This window comes from Neovison vison, chromosome 13, assembly GCF_020171115.1.
Source record: "Neovison vison isolate M4711 chromosome 13, ASM_NN_V1, whole genome shotgun sequence".
Lineage (NCBI taxonomy): Eukaryota > Metazoa > Chordata > Mammalia > Carnivora > Mustelidae > Neogale > Neogale vison.
In genome coordinates this window covers 47,196,475-47,219,681 of record NC_058103.1, presented here as the reverse complement: position 1 = coordinate 47,219,681, position 23,207 = coordinate 47,196,475, and the positions used below count along the sequence as shown (strand labels likewise).

Genomic DNA, 23,207 nt, shown 5'->3' with positions numbered 1-23,207 from the left:
TCACAACAAAATATAGTGGTTAGGCTCCCATGAAAGGCCGTTAGGAAACTGAAACTCTAATTATGACAGGTTACTGGTTACTGGGAAGCTGGCTCAGGGACATTCATAAGCAGCTCTGTGGGATACTGCATTCTCAGGGTGGAGCTTATTGAGTTAAAAACAGAAGTTCAGCCTTCCAGCCTCATGACAGCCCATAGGGAAAGAAGATGGGTTTGCTCCTAACAGGGGGAACACGGGCCCCCCTTACAATCCCTTTTTCCTGCCTGCCTTCACAGACACACGCACTTAAAACTTAACAACATCGGCTTGTTGGGAAAGAGGTAAATGCCTGTTGCTCTTTTCTTTCATTTATTAATTCAGCAAATAATGGGAGCACCCACTATGGGCCTGGCTCTGACCTAGGAATTAGGGATGGAGCAGACAAACATTGTGTCCCGAAGCTCACATTCTCCTAGGCAGCAGCGAACAGGTAAATTATTTAGTACAGAGGTTGTCATTAAGAGCTGTGCAGAATCTTAAATCAGGGAAGGTCAAGAGGGCTGACGGGGGAGGGGACTTTGCTCTTTAAAGCAGCGGGATCAGGAAAGACCCTGGAGAAGGTGACCTCTGGACATTGGCCTGGAGGCAGGGACAAACAGGACCCAAGGGACTTGGGAAGAGGAGCAGGGGCAGCGAGAGAAGCCCGGGGAGGTTCTGGCCAGTTGGCAGAGGGCCCTGTAGGTTAGGGGAAGGAGCTGGGCTTCGGTCTGAGCGAGAAGGGGAGCCACTGGGACATCCGGAGCAGAGGAATGACGACATCGGACTTATGATACCTCAAGAATGAGCCAGTAAGCGGGTGCCCTGGCAGATGGAAGCACTGTTGGAGAAAAGAAGGGCCCGGAATATGGAATGTTTTGAAGGAGCAGGCAGTGTTTGCTGATGGGTTGGATGTAGCCGATTAAGGGAGCAGGAAGGGGGAGAAGGCAATAGCAAGAAAGAGCTGTGAGAGAGGAGACAGAGCGGAGAGAGAGAAGTCCATGTGATGTTCACATCTTGGCAAGCTGCCATCCCCTGAGACAGGGACACTGTGGCAGAGCAGGTCTGGGAGCAATCCATCCCAGCAAAGTTTGGAGGCGTCTGGGAAGTTTTGCCCCCTCTGACAAGACCTACAGCCTCAGCAGGGGCCCATCCAACCATGCAGAAGCGGAGCTGCATTTCTCCGTGGATTGGGGAGGAGGGACCAGTGCATCTGAATCACCTGGGGTGCCTGTTAAAAATGCCAGTTCCCAAGGTACACCTTAGTGCTACCGATTCACACTCCAGCAGCGGAGCCTGGGTATCCGCTCCTGAGCCACTCCCCTGGGGGTTCTTATGCCTACTGATGATGATGTTCAGGACGTTGGTAACCCTTCCACTTCTGAGCTAGAGGTGCTCATTAACGTAGTTAATGAATTTCATCTGACAGCAGCTCCTGGGATGTTGGGATTTCAGGGAACGCTTGCACATTCATTCCTGGCCAGCTGAGCAATAGGACTCAGGGCTTATTTCCACTTGGGCCCAGGTCCACAGGCATGTAACGTGCAGATCCTTTAGTGGAGGAAGCCCTGAAGTTAGGTCCCTCCCCGGAGAAGAGGCAAAACTGGACCTAGAAATAGGATCCCACATGAAGCTATCAATCCCAGGCAAGGAAAGCCAGACTTCTGGCCAACAGGCCTTCTCAGATTTCTATGGGAAATGCAGATAGATTCAAAGCTGCTCGCCTTGAAGGCAGAGAATCCATGTCTGAAATCCCAGCTGGATGAGATGTGCAATAAGCGTATCCCAAAACCAAGTGGCAATTCAGTCATCATTTGTATGCTTCTTCGCAGCAGAGTTTTGGATGTGTTTTCACACACTTCTTCCTATTCTGGTAAAGAGATATTATCTCCATTTTACAAAGGAGAAAACTAAGGCCCATGTTGATGAGATGGTCTTCTGGCTCTGAATCCCATGATCTTTCCATTACTCCGGGCAGTACTCGGGTGTGGCCTCTGGAATCTGCAAGCGACCTGATTCTGGTTCGGAAGGTAAAAGAGGGGTGTGGAAATTGGCATTTTAAAGAAGGGCCCCAGGTGACTCGGATGCAAGGAACTAGAGTCCACACTGAGAAATCATTTTTCTCCCATGGTCTCCTGTCTCCTGAATTTCCCCACAAGCTTTCAGACCCTTCTGGGACCCACTTTCTGCCCGAGAGCACCTGTCACAGAGACTGAGACAGTGGAGACCAGCCTGCTGGCTTCTCGGGGCACAGCACCAGGGCGGAGGCCTGCCAGGTTTGAAGCACTCAGTTTGCAAAGGCTTTGTGAAGTGTGGTTACATAGTAGGTAAAGCAATCTTCACATGAGGACTTGTAAATCTCATTTCTTTTTCCATTTAATGTTTTTTTTACTCTTCTCATAGCCTTAATAGAAAGAAAAAAATGGGGTGGGGATACATAAGAGAAAAGAAGCAAAGGCATGGCCAAAGTACTTGGGATTTGTCCTAATTGGAAGTTACTCATGAAAGCGAAAAACTCTACCCTAGATTTGATGTGTCTTTCAGTCTTCATTTTGCTGGCAACCTTTAAGTGCCTGTCTTCAGCCTTGGGCTGCCCTCCTTTGCTAAGGGCTCTGGCCCAGCCACGTGGAAGATGGAAGGGGGGTAGGCTCCAGGCACAGTGTAGGAGCACAGAGGGGACGGAGGGTGTCCAGCAGGCGGCTGCCCCTGGCAACTGGAGCGACTTTTATTTTTAACAGTTTTTACTGCTCATGAAAAGGACCCACATTTTCACTGCAGGAAAGATCTTTCTAAGTTTCCCTGACTTGAAGAATGATTGATCAGTCAGAAAAACCACATCCAACTTTGTAATGAAAAACTGTGGCATGCTTTGCCACACACACACACACGCATGTGTGTGTGTGTGTGTGTGTGTAGTATATAGCGATACTGGTTGAGCAAATAATTATTAGGACCGTGACCCCAGCAGGTTCTCCCTTGCAGGTGTCTTCACGGGTATGGGAGCTGTTGGTGTTCACAGACCCCAACCCATGTGGAGCTGGACCCTCAGGAAAGGCTTTCTCGTCTGGAAGCCTGGATGGGGAGGCAGAGCCTGCTCCAGTCCATCGCGGGGTGGAAGCCGCATGAGGAACACATTCCTGTAGCCTTTCCCAAAGCCAAAAGTAGGGTGGGACTAGAAGCCGCAGGGAAATTCCTGTGACACCCCGGGCTTTCCCGGCTCAACTGCCATCTAAGGAGGAACACGAGGAAACCACAATGGAGTATGAAGAGGTTTTGAAAGCCAGCTGTCCCTCCCCTTCTCACTCACCATGCAGACGGAGGCAAGATGCTGCTCCTCACAGCACCACCTCCACAGGTGTAAGGATACCTACGAGCTCTGGAAGTCATCATCCCTGCTCGCCACCCACAGGTGGTCCTTTCAGATTAGCTGTCGTCCTCGCCTTGCTCACCTGCCCCCTCAACTCTTCCCCTCTCTACATTTCCACAGTCGTTAGTCCTCTGTGTGGACTGTTTCCCCAGCCCTCCTCCTCCATGAAGACTTCCCAGACTGCAGGGATATGTGGGGCTTCCCTCTACTGGTTAGCTCACAGCTTGGGCCAGTCCTTCCATGGCTTCCTAGCTTCTTAGACAAGTCACTCAGTATTTCCAGGCTTCAGCTCCTTCCTCTGTAGCATGGAAGAATGACAGTATCTACTTCATAGGGCAGTTCAGAAGATTGATGGTGACAGCACAAACTAAAGCCAATGTCCCACTTTGCATCCCACTGGGAATTCAGGAAATGCCAGCCCAAACTTCTACTAGCGCCGCGGTCAGAGAAGGGCATGTGTCAGGTGCACAGGGAACTTTCTGGGTTGTCGATATGCTACTGGAGCTCCCTGGAGAAACAAGGCACCTCAGACAGAGGATGTCTGCATTTCCATTTTATTGCTGGTTATGTGCTCTATGAAAACAGAACAAAGCAAATGATACACTTGAGGCCAGAACTGGAGTGTGGTTGGGACATTCTGGCGTGGTGTACACATTTTCTGAAAAGAATCTAGATTTCTCAACAAGAAAAGTCCATGGAAAGAATCCCTAAGGGGAAAAATTTTTTTAAAAGAAAGGGAGAGATATTTGGGGGTTCTTTAACTAAATCTTTGTATCTTCATTTGGCAAGATGACTTCTAAGTTTAAAGGGGAAATTAAAATGTGTTGGACTTGGTGCTGCCCATATTCAATTTTAATTCTCACAGCTGCTTCAAAAGATCCACATTTCCTCCATGTGGACTGGGGAAATTGCAGATCAAACAGAGTATACATCTTACCCCAAACCACCCAGCAGAGTTGGGAATCAAACTCAAGTGCACCTAGCACTGAAATCCATGCTTCTCCATGCCATCAGTAGAAAGAGCCAGGCAGGATGGCTCAGAGTTGGGCACTCATAGGCCATGTTCTGTGGGCGTCTTTGTTACCACACCCATCAGCTGTCCCAGAGGAAGTCTACTTTTGCCTGACGGACTTCTTGGGTGCCCATGTTTTGTCTGGGAAAAAAAAAAAGTATCTAACAACTGTATGGTTCCATAATCCACACAGTCTTCCTAAAGCCTGAAGGGAAAACAGAAGCTCACCCATTTTCCCTCTACGCTTTCAAGTTTTAAAGTCGTCCCTCTGTGCTTTCTAACATGCGGTTGCTGTTTTTTTTGTCCTTAAAGGTTCAAAAACATCTAGTTAGATTTCTTTTTCTAAATGTCTTAGTACATTAACCAGCTTTTTCATATGCATTCTGCCACTTCTAAGGCGTTAGGAGGAGTCGCCCTCCAGCAGCTGCTAAATATCAGAGTTCATGCCCCAGGATGATGGCTGCCCCCTCTGTTCTCAATGTTCCTTAAGCCTCTTCCCCTGTCACTCCAGTGAGCTCAACTCTCACAGCTCAAAGCAGGCTGTACAGCCCCTTCTTCTGACCTCTTTAATAAATCACTCCACAAATCTGCTTCTTAATATTCCAACCTCTTCCCAGGGCAGGAAATCACAAATGAAAAGACCATTTTAGGATTCCTCTTCACTTCAAAATCCCTTTACCAAAAATCTTTTTGATACTTGGTTTTACGTTTTCTTTTTTTTTTTTTTAATATTTTATTTATTTATTTGACAGAGAGATCACAAGTAGGCAGAGAGGCAGGCAGAGAGAGAGAGAGAGAGAGAGAAGCAGGCTCCCCGCCAAGCAGAGAGCCCAATGTGGGGCTCGATCCGAGGAGCCTGGGATCATGACCTGAGCCGAAGGCAGAGGCTTTAACGCACTGAGCCACCCAGGCGCCCCGGTTTTACGTTTTTCTTTAAATATACAGAATTTTCGCCAAAAAGTCAGGAGGTTGTCAGAAGGGTATGGAGGTTCTAAAGCCTTCCGATCAAATTCACATCTTGGATTTGACAGAAATGTGGCCCTTCAGCACACATGAAGGCCTGGTGGTTCAACAAGCCTGTTGAAGAGTTAAAGCAGCCACCATTTATAAAGGATCCACTTATAAAGGATCAACTCGTGCAGGCACTAAGAACTTGGTTATCTCATTTTGTTCCCTCAGCAAATTTAGGAGAAATTCGAGTGACTTGAGGGTTCCGTGAGTTGCCTCAAGTCACCCAGGCAGCGGCATGCTAGCGAGGCAGCACAGCTAGGATTCAAACCTAATTCTGACACCAGTGCTCTCCCTCTACTCACGGCACAATGCCACTTTCATCACAAAATAGTTTCTTTCCTCCTAAAATAGACATTTCTTCAAGCATATTCTTGCAGATCACTACCACAGTAGAAGAACCCAGAAGGTCCCCTTTGCTGGGTCAACATGTTTTTACTACAAAAGAATGGGACACAGAAATGGTGGGGGGTGAAGGGGGAAAGAAGTCCTGAAGAGGGCTTTCACCTTTGGCCCCTTTCCTCCTATTAGAGATCAGATGAGCAGTCCCTGGAACAAATGGAATGAATCCCTGCTCAGTTTCTCACTCCTGTGTTTACATCCCTGACTGGGAAGAAAGAACTGATGTGACAAGTCTCAACTAGGAAGAGAAGGCAAAATGGCTCCATGTCTGTGTTAATTAACCACTGCCTCCTCTCGGCATTTCTCTTCTGGCCCCTCACTCTGGTCAGTGAGTCATGAAATGAGGACAAGACTCCAGGGAGGTGAATACCACAGCTGCACAGCCATGAACCAGAAATGACAAGACACAGGTGGTTAGCAACTTTCTTGCCCCATGGGTCTCTGCTCCCACACCCCAGCAATGCATCTCTAACCAAGGGGAGCACACGCATTGTCCCACAACAGAGTACGAATCTGGAATGTTCATTTGAGCCAGTACACCCAGCCACTCAAAACGACAGCCTTAACCCCTCCACCCCCGCAATGTATATGAAACCTCAGAACGTTTCACCTTTGCTGAACTTTCAAGCTGAAATACCTCATTACACTTGAGAGCATAGCTGGCACGAGCAGCCCAGTTCTTCCCCATTTGCTTCATGGGGCCCGTTTGCAAAAAACATTATTAATGGTCAAGAGATTCCAACAGAATTTGCCTGCCAAGATTTATTTGGCAAAGATACTCCATCTCCTGAAACATAGGTTTAAAAAGTCCGTTCCAATCTTTGTTTTGCTAAACGTTGCACCAACTCGCTGGAGAGAAAAATCGCAACTCTTGTGCAAACCAGCTTTTGCAAAATGAAATCCCAGCACCCAGTCTTCTCAAGCACTTACCCTCGGTGCTGGAACCGATGACGTCCTCCACGCCTAGCACTTGCCTCCCCAGCCCCAGTGGTGGAGTGTGAGCTAGCACAGGGTAATTTAGAACGGCCTTTCCTTCGGGGTGGGCTGGAGGGACATCCTCTTCTGAAGGCAGGGACGGTCCCGCTGCGTGGGGAGGCGGGGCTCCCCAGGTCAGACCCGGTGAATCTCCTTCTATCTCTGAAGAAGCTGGACTTCTGTTCCCTTGCTGTTCAGAAGACTCCATTGCGCCATTTAGATCTGGGGCATCTACCCCACCTGGAGCTCTCCCCTCTTTGGTTTGAGGCTCCAAGGTGGCCGATTCGGTTTCAGGCGAGAGGGGCCGATCACTAGCTGTCAGCTGTGGCAAAGGGGAGGCCGGATCAGAATCTGGTAGAGATATCCCACCTCCTAAAGGTCTTGACTCAGCTTTGGGCTGGAAGGAAACCTCAATGCTACTATGGCCTTTCCATGTGTCCTCTGGCTCACTTGGGGGGTACTCCACTTCTCCCTCATTCTCATCATAGTAATCCAGATTGTCTTCAGTGTAGTCACTTTCTGGAGCTGCTGTAGGGCCGAAGGACTGCTCCAGGGGAGGTGAAGGGCGGGCTTTGGTAAGGTCTCCTCCAAGGGTGGCTGGCCTGATATTGTCCAGTGGGGAGGTGCTGCCGATATGAAAAGCCCACACTCCAGGAACCCCCAGGTTGCTCTGTCTAAATGAAAAGGAAACAGCGCATGACAAAAGTGTCCATTTACCCAGCATCCCACAACAGTGAGCAATTTATTTGAAAACTGGAAGACTATTAAGATCAGATTCAGAGTTTTCACAAGCATAAAACCAGGCCTACATGGTAACTAAAAGGAGTATACTGGAATTTTGACATAAACTACCTCTTAACATGAGGTTTCAGAAGGCTAGACCATCAAATCAGAAATCTGCTCTAAAATTCACACATTTTGTCTAAAATCTAGCTATTTAAAAGCAAATAGGGAATGTGGGAATAGTTTATACCTTCTCTACTTTTAACACACTCAGGAAAATGTATGCTTAAAAATCTGTGCCAAACACTTGAACAGTAATTACTACTACATACTTTTGAGACTTAGTCATGTAGAAAATGCTTAATGTTCTTCAGAACGATCTTCAAGGTAGGGGCAGTGATGCGCCCCATTTTACAGAGGAGAAAACAGGTTTAGAGAGGCTAACAAATATTTTTAAGGTCATACAATGAATAATTGGCAGAGCTTGGACTTGAATTCAGCACTTCCGCCAAACCCATGCTCTAAACATCTACATTATGTCAGAAAACCAATATACTACACTCAGTCAGCAACTGAATTATCACTGGTCTCCGGAATGTTATAGACATTTCCCTGTTTAATCATATGGATTAATCAATTAACTAATTGACATAGAATGGTGAGTCGATGTAAAAAAAAACTCAAAGAAAAATAAATGCCCACATCTAAAAAATGCTGAGCAAATGCAGAACAAAGTTAAGGGGACTATAAGAAAGTAGCTTAGTCAAAATGCCATGGGTTATACAGGAGAGGTGTTCAGAAACATCTGGAACCAGAGAGCTCATGCATTTTCTTTACTAGAAAAGAACACGAACCCCATTCAGTTTTCCAAATGTTCCAGTGATGCATTATTTTAGTCAATGATACATTCTAAAGAGAATAACTACATATCTTATATGTAGTTCAAAAAAATTTCTAAAAAATTTTTTAAAAGCAACTTTGAACAAACAAGGGTCTTGCTAGCTTGAATGTACCAGTTTTTATTCTTCTCTGGTCTATGTGAAAATACCAGGCTCAAAGTCCCCCATGTTACAGGATTGCCTCAAAAGTCAGTCAGTGAGATATGAGAGTTAATGACTAATAAGATAATAAGAAAATTATCAAATCATTATAATAACAAGAGACTTTTGCTGCTTTTGGTAGGTACTGATCACATTCACATGGATTTCTATAGCAGTAGTATTTTTCAATACAATTCTAAGAATTTCTCTTTCTCTCCTCTCTTTCTCTCTACCTCTCCCTCTCCCTCCTTCCTGTGTATGCTCACACACATGCATGTGCACGTACACATGCAAAGCTGTTTCTGTTGTAATTATAGCTACTTTAGGAAAAGAGGAGCAGAGAAATCAAAACTGTGAACATTTGTGCAACATGCTATGTATACTTAGAATGTTCGAAGACTTAATGTTGGTGTTTTTTTGGCAAGCAAATAAGGAACACTTCAGTAAGAAGATAAGAGAGAATCCTGAAGATCTGAGGATACACATTTATTATCACATCAGAGGTATTGCAGCTGTGAAATTTCTTCTTGACGTTAGAGAAAACTATAAAAGCTTCAAAGAATAGGGAAATACAAATCATGGCAGAAAGAAGTTAAGCAAAATAACGTTCTAATGAAATATAAATCACTATCTTGGCTTTTGTCATTGTTCATGATGGAAAAGTAACCAATTTGAGTTTATCCTAAAATCCGGGGTCATTTGGAAAGCTTAGTGATAGAATTTAATTTGTTTTCTAGAAAGGAAAACAAGGCTACAAAATGGGATGACAGTGCTTTCTTTCCTGGGTCATTAAGAGGAGTAAGTAAGAAAACCACATAAAATGTCTGTCATGAGGCTCTGCACATAATTAGTGCTTAGTAAATGCAATTTGTCTTCAAGGAGATAGAAAAGTATAATCTCAAAGAATACAAATGGCTGGATTTAAATTTCCAGAAGAGGATTTATGCCAAATCTATTATGAATTACATATTTTATTACCCTTAAGCGTACAATTATAAGACGAGTTTGAGGAAGACAAAAATTCTATTGACTAGGAAAATAACTTTCTTTTTCAGAGATACATACTCAAGTGTCTAGTAGTTAGTATGAGCATGATGTTGGTAATTTCCCTTAAAATTCTTAAGCCAAAAAAAAAATGATGAATATTGTCAAAATGTCAACAACTTCTAAATCTAAATGATGAGCTTTTGGGTGTTCATTTAGCTATTCCCTCTAGTCTTCTGTGTATTTTTGAAAACTTAAATACTAAAAAGTAAAAATAGAAGATTAAATTAATCTTCTATTAGAGATTATTGGAGGTAGAGAAAAAGGCCTTTCCAAGAATAACAAAGATCTGAAATCATAAAAGAGCAATAACTTTGCCAACCCTAAATTTACATCTTCTAGATGTATGTAAGTAATTTTGTTTTTTTTAAATTTTATTTATTTATTTGACAGAGAGAGAGACACAACAAGAGAGGGAACACAAGCAAGAGGCAGAGAGAAGGGGAGAAGTAAGGCTTCCCGCCAAGCAGGGAGCCCAATGTGAGGCTGGATCCCAGTATTCTGGGATCATGACCTGAGCTAAAAGCAGACACTTAACCCAATGAGCCACCCAGGTACCCCGGTAAGTTATTTTAAAGAGGAATATCTGGACAAAAATATTCACACTGTGTAAGAGGATTAATTTCCTCACTATATTTATTCTTATTTATAGGAGGTCTTTGGAGCTCTTCTTATTTATAGGAGCTCTTTGGATAGCAAAGGACAGGCAGAGAAGTCACAAAGAGAGAAAAATGGCTATTACACATATGAAAAGGTGTTTGGTTTCACTAGTAAAGAAATGAGTGAGAGTATAAACATTTGACACCGACCAGAGTCACAAATATTGAAAAGAAAAGCTGCCGATCACGGTTCTCTCTTACTGGTGAGGACATAAACTGGACATCTCTGGAGGGCAGTGTGTTCATGTCCACCAAGATGTTCGACTGTGTATAGCTTTTCTGAGCAATTCTACTTTCAAGAAATTATCTTTCATGAAAATGAGAATCTAAAACTTTTATCCTTAAAACGATAAACATCTTCCTGAATGATACCTGTAAGACCGTGATAAATGGGAAAATGCCGCATGGATAGCAAAAGAACCATTTTGGTTTTAAAAAGTTTTTGCAGAATGCTAAAGTCCTAGAAAGGCTATCAATACTGGCTATCACGCGAAGTAGTGAGAGCGGGTAATGTGTGCTTTTATTTCACATTATTAGGCCTTGTTTGTGATTTCTTTTTTATGTTAAGTTATATGAAGGAAATATACCTCTGTCAGTCCCACGTCTTCTGTCCTCATCAAGCCACTCTGAGGTTTCTAGGAAGCATGAAAGATACAAACGAGGGCAGGCACGGAGGAGGGTCAATGGGAGCGCTGTGAGGATGCGCGCGCAGGCCGGTGCGTGCGTGCACGGGAGCGCATGCGCACGCGTGTATGTGTTAGTGCCGTGGGGTCTTTATCACTGTGGTTGGGGAGCGCCCCTGCCTTTTCCTACAGGCTGCTTGGCCCCCTGTACCTTAAGTACAGTTGGCACTCATTCCAGTGCTCAGAAACCGTCGATCCTTTCATCTGTTGACCCTCCCAGAATGCGGGCTGCTAGTGTGCGCCGCCTGTGCTTCAGACATCTTTGTATTTCAAGTGCTGGGCCCCCAGTGATCAATAGCGTCTGAGGTGTAGAGAATCTGGGGGCTCCAGAGTGGGACAGGAAGGTGGAACCGGAGGAGAGAAAGCAAGGAGCTGTTTTCTCACGTCTGGACTAAAAGGCAACCTGGACGGAGACTTAAAGATGCCCAAGGTGGGTCCTAAGCCTGGGAAACAAGACCAGGCTTCCTGCACAGAAGAAGTAGTTCGGGACTCCAGGCTTGTGCTTAAATTTTTGCCACTGAGTAACTTCGAGGTGACAGGCAACTTAACGTCCCTAAGCTCATTTGTCAAACTGAGAAAGCAACAGAACTTACCTCCTAGGATTCTTATGAGTTTTAATTAAGGTAACTTCTGGAAAGTGTTTTACAGTGTTTGGCAAATAGTAAGCTCTCAATAAATGTCAGCTCTGCGTAACCATATTTGGTAGTGGGGCCTGCTCCCTGACAGCTAAGCAAAGCAGATGGCATGCAAAAGTGTCAGGTCTTCCAGTGCCCAGGAATAATGTAATGGAAGGGAGAAGCCATTAAGCAAGGCTAAGTAACTGATGTATTCTGCCTGGCTTCTAGATCAGGATTTGGGAAAGGAATAAAAGCAAAGATATTTTTTTCACAAGCCCTGAAATTAATATCAACTGGTGCTAACCCAGATATGGTGGCTCTGTGGACTGACAAACAGCAAAAGGGGCTTATTATTACGCTAACAGAGTAAGCCTCTGATGGGTCTCAGAAATGTGCTGGCTACCTCATGGGAAACCAACCAGCATGGTTTGGGTTAATGAAATCAATACAGAAACCCCGAGACCTCTGACTGCTACCCATGTGTCTGGTTTTCCCTTTTCCCCAAATTACACTATTCTTGATTTAGCTTTTAACATGTATCTGTCCAAAAGATTATAAATCACAGCATCTCTTCCTTGTGAGATGATTAACCTGGAAAAACCTCACTCTGGGCAGTTATGTTACTGGACATTTTTATGTGGCTCCAAGAGCAATGTTTTTCATAGCAAGCCTCAGTGGCTGTGCAAACACATACACACTGTTCGGTTTCCAGCATCTATACCCAATAGGGCAGGAAGAATAAAGGGTCTTTTATATTTTGGTGAATTTGCTCCTCCCAGGGTCTAATCTAGTATCTGGTTTTGACCTGATGCCTAAGCCACCAAGATATTATTCAATGGTCTTATGGCCACTCAGGTTTGGGTAGCTCTGAAGGGTCATGACAGGGAAAGGCTTACTTACTGGTAGAGATTTTTCACAGACTGTTCAGTGCTGGTCAGGCTGAAATAGGGTCCCTCTCTCTTCAGGTCATCGACCTCTCCTCGGCAAAAGCCCACCCGGGCGGGAAGATCAAGCTGGACGTTGTAAGACTCTTTGGGGCGAGTTCCAAAGAACTGAAGGCCATTGGCAGGGTACAGAAAGAGGGCGTAGGTATCAGACTCATCAGATGCCAAAACTGCCTGGAAAGTGTTCAGCTATGAAAAACAAAAAATAGGAAATATTCTTAATAAAACTAACAAGAAAAGAAAAACAATACAGAATGCAGGCAAAGCATCATAAAGTACAAGGGTCTTCCCCCTTCTTAGGATTCCTCCAAACTGCTTCTTTTTTTTTTTTTTTAAGATTTTATTTATTTGACAGACAGAGATCACAAGTAGGCAGAGAGATAGGCAGAGAGAAAGGAAGAGAAGCAGGCTCCCCACTGAGCAGAGAGCCCGATGTGGGACTCGATCCCAGGACCCTGGGATCATGACCTGAGCCGAAAGCAGAGGCTTTAACCCACTGAGCCACCCAGGTGCCCCCAAATTGCTTTTATACATTATATTCTTTTTGGTTTCTTCTCCAAGCTACAATTGTGTAAGCTATATTATTATCATAATCCTCTTTTATCATTTAGGTTAATACTTAAAAGATGCATAGGTAAGAACCACAGGTTACAGAAATAATGTTTTAAAGGTTTCAAATTTCTCTCATCCAAATCTCTTTAAGAGCTAAGAGTCAGTACCAAAATTAACCCGTATATGCCCACCACCGCTGCCCTAGTTTACTACACTGGGCCTCATGTGGCTCATTCATTCATTCATTCATTCACCTTTTTACTGAACCCCTATTATGGACAGGCATGGTGTTAGCCATTGGCTGATGAAAAGGCCTCCTCACTGTTTGCACAACCTCACTCTCGCTCTCTTGCATCTGCCTTTTCACACCAGCACCTGAGTTGCTGACCCTCCTTTCACAGACCAGGAAACAAGACATGGGGGATCCTAGATCTGCCTACGGTCAGGTTGCTGGTACGCAGTGGCAGGCTAGCCGGCTCCAGAGTCCTTGCCCAGCACCACTAGGCCACCCTAGCTACTCCTTAGCATCCCATTCGAGGTGGTTTATAACTGCCCCAGACGCTTTCCCCAGGGCTAGATCCCCTGCATCCTCATCAGATTATGTCACATTCCTGCTCTGTGCCGTGTACTTTAATGCTTCTGTATTTTTGCTCGTGTTTCCCTGTGCCGGGCAACCCTCCTAACCTTCTAATGTCCCTTCTGAGGTTTTCTCTGATTCCCTGTAGATTTATTTCTGTTCTCTGACCATCTATAACACCTGGTGTTTCTGGTTATCATTCTGGTTACCATTCACCTGATTTTGCCTGGTTAGCTGTTTGGAAATTCCTCTAATTAATAATTCACTTGCACCTTAATAATTCACTTGCACTTAATTCAGCCAAGTGCCTACTAAGCTAGACATTATGCTTGGTGCTGAAGGAAAAGGGAGCAAAGGAAGGGAGACTCTGCCCGGGGCAGTCTCACACTTAGACAGGAACAGCCATGGCTGGAATTCAGGAGAGTTACTGGAGAAGATAGTAGAGGCCAGAGGAAGGTGTGTGAGACATCAGGCTTGGGCTAGGGAGGCGTCACAGAGGCGGCCTGTGAACATTCATAAACATAGTAGGAGCCAAAGCAGGCCAGAATGAGAGACCAGGAGTCTGAAATAGCTGCAAACTCAGCACCCAGGCCCTTGTAAAATCAGTCCTTGAAGTTCAATTTACTCTTGTATTTTAGCCAGACACTTTTGCCTTTACCTACCTAATACTATCTTCACCCACACCTTCACATGATCTGTTAGTGGTAACTTCTTGTCTTAAAAAGTATTATATTTAGGACTCTGAGAACTATTCTCTCTCTTGCTAAGTCCCCCTCTTTTTTTAATTTTAAAAAATTTTTAAGTCCCCCCTTATTACAATTTAGTAGGGAACTGGAAGGTATTTATAAATGCCACTACTTCCTAAATAATGTGACTCTTAGAAACGTTATTTACTGGTGGGGCGCCTGGGTGGCTCAGTGGGTTAAGCCGCTGCCTTCCGCTCAGGTCATGATCTCAGGGTCCTGGGATAGAGTCCCGCATCGGGCGCTCTGCTCAGCAGGGAGCCTGCCTCCCTCTCTCTCTCTGCCTGCCTCTCCATCTACTTGTGATTTCTCTCTGTCAAATAAATACATAAAATCTCTAAAAAAAAAAAAAAGAAACGTTATTTATGGTAAGGGTTATTATTTCTCCATTTTGCTAGGCAGATAATAGTAGGCTCAGAGGAGAACATCACATCTTCCTAAATAAAATAGCAAACAACAGGAGGGCATCCTGCATTTTGTTCTGTCCTGGGCCCTTCCCGATATGCTGCTCAGAATCTTCCAATATTTTCTATTCCTTTCAGTGTTCAATTACAAAGTATAGTTTTGACACTTTGCTGATAGGACAAACCAATTCAGGTGTTTAAACGCTTTTCAAGAAAAAAAGAAGCATACAACCTTTCTTTTTGTTCTCTAACATAGACACACTTGCCTTATTTTGCTTTCTTTATTTCTTTTTTTTTTAAAGACTCTCTACACCCAGCATGTAGAGTAATCTCTACTCTACTACACCCAACATGGGATTCAAACTTACAAACCTGAGATCAAAAATCTACTCTTAGCTCTACTGGCTAATCCAGCCAGTTACACCTACTTACTTTCTTAAAGCTCACACACTTAAAGATGGCAGAGGTGGGGAGCTGGTATGTTTGTTATTTTTGCAGTTGTTGATTGTTTCATCAGCAAAGCTTGACTGTTCCAGAAACAAAAGGCAAAGGATGCTTTCTAGAATTTCTCAAAGCTGGGAAACCGTAACTTCTGCCAAATGTAAACAAAGCCTATTCTGCATCATGTCCATACCTAATATAGACCACCTCATAGATTACTGTTGATTCCCTAACCGCGGAGTACTCCTTTGGTCAGAATCAACAAAGTTCAGCTAGGGAAAGGATAGTACTTGAAGAAAGAGAAAGGACCTGTTGTAACAAGCTAAACTTTCAAAGCTCCTGGCATTGATTACTTAAAACAAATGTAAGATAGGAGGAATTCTGGTTCTAAGTTTAAAGAAATTCTGTTAAGATAAGGAGGGGGGGCAGTCCCACAGATTGTGAGGGAACTGAAGAGGATGGGGGGGGAGGGGAGGGAGAAAATAAACAGAACTGTGAGAGGGAGAGTCTGGCTTTTACTGTGGAGTCTGGGACTTTAGCGCTTTATTCATTCTGTCAATCAGTCAGTAAATCCATTTTGATGAAAATTTATTCAGTGCCTTTTATATGCCATCCCTGAGCCAAGCACTTACACAGGTGGCAAGCCTTTATTTAATTTACTTGTCTCCACTGAAATAGGCAAAAAAGAAGATTTTAGATAGAATTTATGATCCGAAAGTACAGGCCAAAAGAGTTTGGCTGTTTAAAAACCACCCACACACCAAATGATCACTGTTAAATTTCTCTCTCTTGGCTCTACAAAATTCTACATCTAACCGCTAAAGAGCACACTTCACAAAGTCCTGAAGTACTCCTCCTCCCAGAGCACTCCTCGACTAGCTTCCAAACCGGAAAGGTCTTCACATTCCTGGAGACGGCGAGTGCCTTTGCAAGAACCGTACATGCTCTGTCTCTGAAGATAAACCCTCAGATGGGCTGCCAAACCCCACAAAAGGGTCACCGGTTCCCAACTTCCTCAGGATCCCAGAGAGGAGAGAGGGGCCTCCATGGAAAGAAGAACAGGACAGAGGATCAGGGCCAGTGGCTGCCTGGCTTCAGGGTTTCTGCCATCCTGTTATCCCAAAGAGAGAAAAGCCAGAGTTGTTAGCAGAAACCAGGCTGACTCTGACTCTCCCTTTCAGGTATGGGACATCACCAAGCAATGTTGACTTGACACATGGCAGAGCCAGGCTGATGGATACAAAACATACCCCTCTAGAAGCTTCTAAATTTGCAATTCATTTAATTAATTGCAGCCATCTGGCGAAGCAACAGAACAGTACCAGCCTTGTCCCAAACAGGTTGGCCTATAGCGGCTTACAAAAGTTACAATGAAAATGAAGAAGGAGGGTGACTCCTATAGGAGTCTTCTCTTTCCTGTCTTCCTTGGGGTCATGTGCTCTCCACAGTGGGGGCATCACTGACTTCTGCTCTCCAGGGTTTGGGGTGAGCACTAACCTCCACTCCTTAATATATTTATCCATCTCCCAGCACCTGTAGGTCACTGTTACAGGCATGTGTTCCTCTCATCATCTGTATGCCCTAAACCCTACAGATCCTGCCCAAAATCCAAAGATCTATGCTCTAGTCTTTAATGTGACATCCTTCCTGATACTTGGGCTTTAGCAAAACTTAAGCATTTCATTAACCAATTTCCAAATAGGTCTCTATGCAGTACATCTTCAGAGCTCTATTTTAGCCTCAGGTTAAATGTTTTCAGATAGACTCCAGACCTCCCCTCTTCTGGACTTGAGCTCCAGAAATCCAAAAGCCACAACAAAGTCCTTCTTTCACCTCTCATTCTCTCTGTGGGTTCACCCCCCTCCATCAACAACAATCATCCTTTGAAACAAGCCAACACATTCAGTCCCTACATTGAGGCCTCTGATGGACAACCTTCCATCCATGTCGTGTGACTGGTTCCACGACTCCCCTCATCCCTGTCTCCTGCCTTAGCTCTTTCAGCGCGCTCCCAGGACAAGGCCTTGCCCAGAACAGTTTCCCCTACCTCCTCATTCTCAGGACCCATTCTTTCAGCTCTTTCGGCTCAACTTAAATTCCAGGTCAACAAAACATCCCCCATATCACACAGATTTGTGTGGCCCAGTTCCCCACAACTTCTGTCCGTCAAACAACAACAAAACAATTCTCCCCCTCCCCCCAAAACCACAGCTGAAGTAAACACTAGTCCTTTTTATGTCTCTGTCAACAAGTTCTTTGAAGATCAGTACCATGACTTCTTTGCCCTATAAGGTACCTATGACAGTTGAGGACTCTCAGATTAACTGAACTGATAAACAGTATTTGTTCCTTTTTTTTTTTTTTTTTTTTAAAGAGAGCGAGTGCACCACCCCCCTCCCTTGACTGGACAAGCTGGGGGAGGGGGGGAATCTTAAGCACTTAAGCAGGCTCCACACCCAAGGTGCCCAACAGGGCAGATCTCATGACCCTGAGACCAGGACCTGAGCTGAAATCAAGAGTTGGATACAACCAACTCAGCCACCGAGCGCCCCATATTTCTTCACTCTTGTTAATCTGTGGTTATATTTTGCCATTTGTGCAACATCAAATAAAACACCCAGTCATACCCACCATGAATATCCATGGAGAGAAACGCCAACAAGTGAAATAGTTTTAAATGGTTTAAAGATGCCATTCCTCTGATATGTTCAAGTTTCCAGTAACTTTGCAACGTAGGGTTAGTGTGTCAAAGTTCAAGAAAGCCACATAGAACTCACACAGCCCTCAGGCAAGGCAGATTACTATTTGCCAAAACCTATCTCCGAAGAACTATTAAAATAAGAACTCAAATCACAGGGCTCTTTCAAGTATTCAGAAGAACCTTCAATGTGGGTAATTGAAAAAACATCCTCTCTCCAAACAGAACCCTTATCTCCTTTCAAAACGAAACAAATTCTGAAGCCAACTCAGCATATGGCAATGTCTGAAGAAGGATTTTAACTAGAAAAGTAAGAGAGATGGAATCTACAAATCTTTCTGTACTTCTCACCCAAAAGAGACAGAAGTTGCAGTTCCAAAAACCTAGTATTTAAAAAGAGTCCTTATGCAAAGGCCTTACATCACAGGGTCCTTACGAGGCAGAGAAATTTAAAAACCAGAATCTGCTCCTATTAAGCCAACATAGAGGAGCACAGATTGGCTGAGCATCCACACCCACTAGGTCTAAAAGAATAGAATGACTACTTTAAAATGTCATCCTACTTAAAAATGCCACCATAGTTAATTCTGATAACAATCCTGTAAGGTAGGCATTGCTTCCCCATTTTGCAGGTTAGGAAATAAGAATGAGGCTGTCATTGCTTCCAAAGTCTCCAGATAACCTTTCATAATGCACATCTTCTTTCAAAATGTTTTTATATTGTCATGGTCTTCACAACCACCCTGAAAGTTGGGTTGGGTGAACGAGCAGTATTCCCAGGTTACACATGAAATTGAAACAATAATTGACAAAGTCATCTTGTCTGTATTATAATTTTTGGTTTCAAATAAGCTGTGAAAAAAAAATGGAATCTTAAAGCTCTAGTGTGATTTCACCATCCCAGCATTTCTGTGCAACTCTTCATCTCCAATTCATCTCACTCAACTCAACTTCATCATTATTCTGTTGAAAAAGTGAAACAGATGCAGCTGAATTCTCAAAGCACTGGAATACTAATTTGGAAGTAATAAGGTATCAGCAGCATCCTTGGCAGCCAGTTCCATTGTAAGTTCATTCTTCCTTTGAATGAAATATGATTCCAAGTACTCTTCTGGTACTAAGAGCAAATCAAGCTTTATTTCAAGTCTTTGGGAAAAGCACAATTATTGTGCCCACCTACATCACTTGAACCAAGGAAATGGATCTTGCATGAAAAATCTGGGTTAAAGGCGCCTGGGTGTCTCAGTTGGTTAAGTGACTGCCTTTGGCACAAGTCATGATCCTGGAGTTCTAGGATCAAGTCCCGCATTGGGCTCCCTGCTCAGCAGAAGTCTGCTTCTCCCTCTGACCCTCCTCCCTGTCATGCTCTCTCTCACTCTCTCTCTCTCTCTCAAGTAAATCTTTTTTTAAAAAAATCTGGGTTAAAAGCAATAGAAAACAAAAAACTGGGGCACCTGCCTGACTCAGATGGTAGAGCATGTGACTCTTGATCTTGGGGTTGTGAGTTCAAGCCCCACATTGGGTGTAGAGATTACTTTAAAATAAAGGCAATTTAAAAAAAGTAAAAATCAAGAAATGTGTACTCTAGGAGCACCTGGGTGGCTCAGTGGGTTAAGCCTCTGCTTTCGGCTCAGGTCATGATCTCAGGGTCCTGGGATAGGCCTCACATCGGACTCTCTGCTCAGTGGGGTGCCTGCTTCCTCCTCTCTCTCTGCCTGCCTCTCTGCCTACTTGTGATCTCTCTCTCTGTCAAATAAACAAATAAAATCTTAAAAAAAAATGTGTACTCTAAACATGCCTTTGCTTCACTAAGAGCAGAATTCTCAACAATTGCATTGTATTCTGTTTGCCATTATCTGTGAAATGCAAACAATAATCTTTGTTGTACTTATAGGATTGTTGTAGGAAGGCAGTATGATAAAATAATTGTTTTAAGAACTAACTAGATAGCTTAAATAAACAACATATATAATAATTGTCTTAGTAGTCTTTCCTTTGAGCCCTTATCTTCTCAATAAAGGCAAAAAGAACTCTGGCGGTGTGGGGGGGATTCAATCCCTTGCTTAAAATCCTTCAAAACCAACCCACTGTCAAAGAAACAATTCCAGACTCCCATCAGAGTATGCTCTGTCCCCACCCCATGGCTTTTTCATCCTTGTGTCTGACCCTTCTTGTTCAGTAATAATGCACCACACGTAAGGCCCAAAACATTTTACTTTACAGCACATGGGTGGTCCATCACATGCTATTTCTTCTGAGACTGGTCCACTATGCTCAACTCAGATTCAAAACTTCCTCATTAAAACTTTCCAAGATTGGGTCCCCAAAATCAGTGTTTTGGTATTTTTTAAATTAACATATAATGTATTATTTGTTTCAGTGGTATAGGTCTGTGATTCATCAGTCTTACACAATTCAGAGCACTCCCCATAGCACATACCCTCCCCAGTGTCCAAGATACTGCTACACTTAACATGATCAACGTCCCCACTAAACTATGAGTTCCTTGGGAGCGAAGGGTATTTCCTTTCACTGTGTCTATACCAGTTCTGAACTATAGTAAGTGTGCAAAAACAGTTTACTGGATGAATAAATCTTAATTACATTTAAATATAAATTGCTTATAACACACACTTATATGCATGTGCCACATATATGTTTACCGAAAAAAAAAAAAAAAAAGACTGGCAGAAAACAGAATAGTATAGTATAGAAAACAGTATAGTAGTGGTAACCTCTGGTTAGTGGAGTTACAAATAATGTTTATAATTTTCTTTTTTTATATTTTATGTTTATATTTTCTTATTTTCTAAGTTTTTTATTATTAGGTATGTTCTATTTAATTTTAATTTTTTAAGATTTATTTTAGAGAGGGAGCGCACAAGTGGGGGGAGGGGCAGAGGGGGAGAGAGAGAGAGAAAGAGGAAGCAGACTCCCTGCTCCGCAGGGAGTTTGAAGATAGGCTTGACCCCAGGACCCTGAGATCATGACCTCAGGTGAAATCAAGAGTTGGTTGCTCAACCCCTGAGCCACCCAAGTGCCCCTCTAATTTTAAATAAGTGTTTTAAACTTATATACAAAATGAATGAATGAGTGAATATGAATGAATGCAACATGATGATGAGACTTATCTTTTTCATTTTCTCCAACCCTCCACCTAGCCCAATGCCCTGCACAAAGAAAGTGCCCAATATGTTTGTTTGAATTGACTGTATTCTGTTGAATTGAATAACTGATATGAAACTCACATCTGTAAACAAAACAAAACAAAACAAAAAAACAAAACTAAATGTCTCACAAAAAAATGAATGTCCAAAAGAAAATCACAAATTGAAATACCTTGTATTTCTAGATCTTCTTAGAATAGCCTTTTAGGGATATTTTTCTTACAGAACACAAAACAGGAATGGCCACCATCTTGAACTACTCAGTGAGAGTGGGCAAGCTGCTTAATATTTCAGGGAGGATATGTGCCATCTTCTTATAGCTAAGAAATACTATGATGAGTTAAAATAGAGATAAACTGTAAGAGTTTCAGCCCTTCCAGTATGACATTTTAGATTCAGATCTTATTTCACAGGAGAAAGCCCTTACCTATTCCAGGAATGAGGTAGTTCACCATTTGCCAAGCCCACCCTTGTCCCACCTCACGTCCATTAGAGAACTTTCAATGTTGCTGCCCAGGAGCATCTGGGTGGCTCAGTGGATTAAAGCCTCTGCCTTCGCTCAGGTCATGATCCCAGGACCCTGGAAGCGAGTCCCGCCTCAGGCTCTCTGCTCAGCAGGGAGCCTGCTTCCTCCTCTCTCTCTACCTACTTGTGATCTCTGTCTGTCAAATAAATAAATAAAATCTTTTAAAAAAAGAAAAATGTTGCTGCCCAGCCTAAAGACTGGGAGCTTGATTGTTTTACTTTCTCAGGTAGACTGTAAAAGAAATGGAGGACAGTGCCCTGTAAACCAGGGAGCATGTAAACTGATGTCTATAGGGCAATTTGGCAGAAGCTATCAAGAACTGGATCCTCTCTGGCCCACAAGTTCCACTTCCTGGAATATCAAGTAAGGACATATGGAAAATTTAACTTTAAAAAAAGCACTTCACAAAATTATAATGATGAAAAATTGGAAATAACCTTAATGATCACTGGACATACGGTAAATTAACTGGGTGTAATATTATGCAGATACTATAAATGCTGTTGTTAGAAACATATTTAGTGACAATGAAACATACAATATACTATTGAGTGAAAAAATAGTTTACAAAACAGTATGTGCAGTGCAAACCCATTAGTGTTAATAAACAGTGACAGATAAACACAGACATTAATAGGAAGAAAAAACTTCTGGAAGATATAAATGAAAATGTTTAACTGATTATCTTTGAGTGGTAGGAAAATGAGTGGTTGTTCTTTTTTAAATTGCCAGTATTTGCTCATGTTTTTCCTTCAACGAACATATAATTAGAAATAATTCTTATATACTTAGAGGTGATTTTAAAAATAAACAACCCAACAGTGAACTGCCTTGTGTTCTGAGGGTCTTCCACATCTGCACTGGGGCCCTCATACCCTTACTAGAAGTAGCCCCCTCTCAGATCCTTAGAGGACGCCTGGAGAAAACAGCCTTCACTTCCAAGCCACTTCAGCCCTGGTGCCACCAAAAGATACATCAGGTTCTGCACGAGAACAGACTCAGAAGAAATTCCAAGCCAGCCCAGAATTCAAACCCATCCCTCCACTGGCGCTCGGCGGCCAAGCATCCCTGGTCAGTTACCTCTCCTGAGGGCGGCACCCGGCTGCTGGCCTCCTCGTAGGCGCCCACCTGCTCCCAGGTGGCCAAGAAGGCGTGGGTGGGGGTGAAGTGCGCCGCTGTGCGCGGGAAGCCTGCGCGCACGTAGCGGGCGGCCAGGCCCAGCACTGCCAGGGACGTGTCCTCACGGTACAGGACCTGGCCCCGGCCCCGACTCGTGTCGATGTCCGCCAGGAAGGGGGCAATGGCCGGAAAGTCTGTGGGGAAATCGTCGTCCACGTACTGGGTCTCTCTAGGGAAGTCCTGAGTGGAGATGATACCGTTGGTGCCCACCTGTGGGAAGAGATGGACAAAAGGTGATGGTCGCATACGCGCCAGTAGGCCCTCGGGCGGCCACAAATCCAAATGTGCGCGCGCCCACCCTGGCTACGCACGGAGAGAGGGGAACCGCCGCGGAGGCTTGAAGCTGCCCCTTCCCTACCCGCTGGGAACGGGATTTCTGATTCAGGGCGACCAGCGCAACTTCGGCCCGCCTGCCGCCCGCCACCTCTACC

General features: G+C 43.9%; 1 protein-coding gene across 4 annotated transcripts in view; it reads right to left on the bottom strand.

Moving 5' to 3' along the window:
* The window catches only part of NID2 (nidogen 2), a 61,951-nt gene that overhangs the window by 37,830 nt on the left and 914 nt on the right, over nt 1-23,207 (bottom strand). For all 4 annotated transcript variants that reach the window (XM_044230968.1, XM_044230965.1, XM_044230966.1 and 1 more), the window contains exons 2-4: nt 22,678-22,986; nt 12,446-12,678; nt 6,735-7,453 (exon numbers count right to left, since the gene is read on the bottom strand). In XM_044230968.1, the coding sequence (XP_044086903.1) occupies nt 6,735-7,453; nt 12,446-12,678; nt 22,678-22,986 (1,261 nt within the window). The remainder of the gene's footprint in view (nt 1-6,734; nt 7,454-12,445; nt 12,679-22,677; nt 22,987-23,207) is intronic.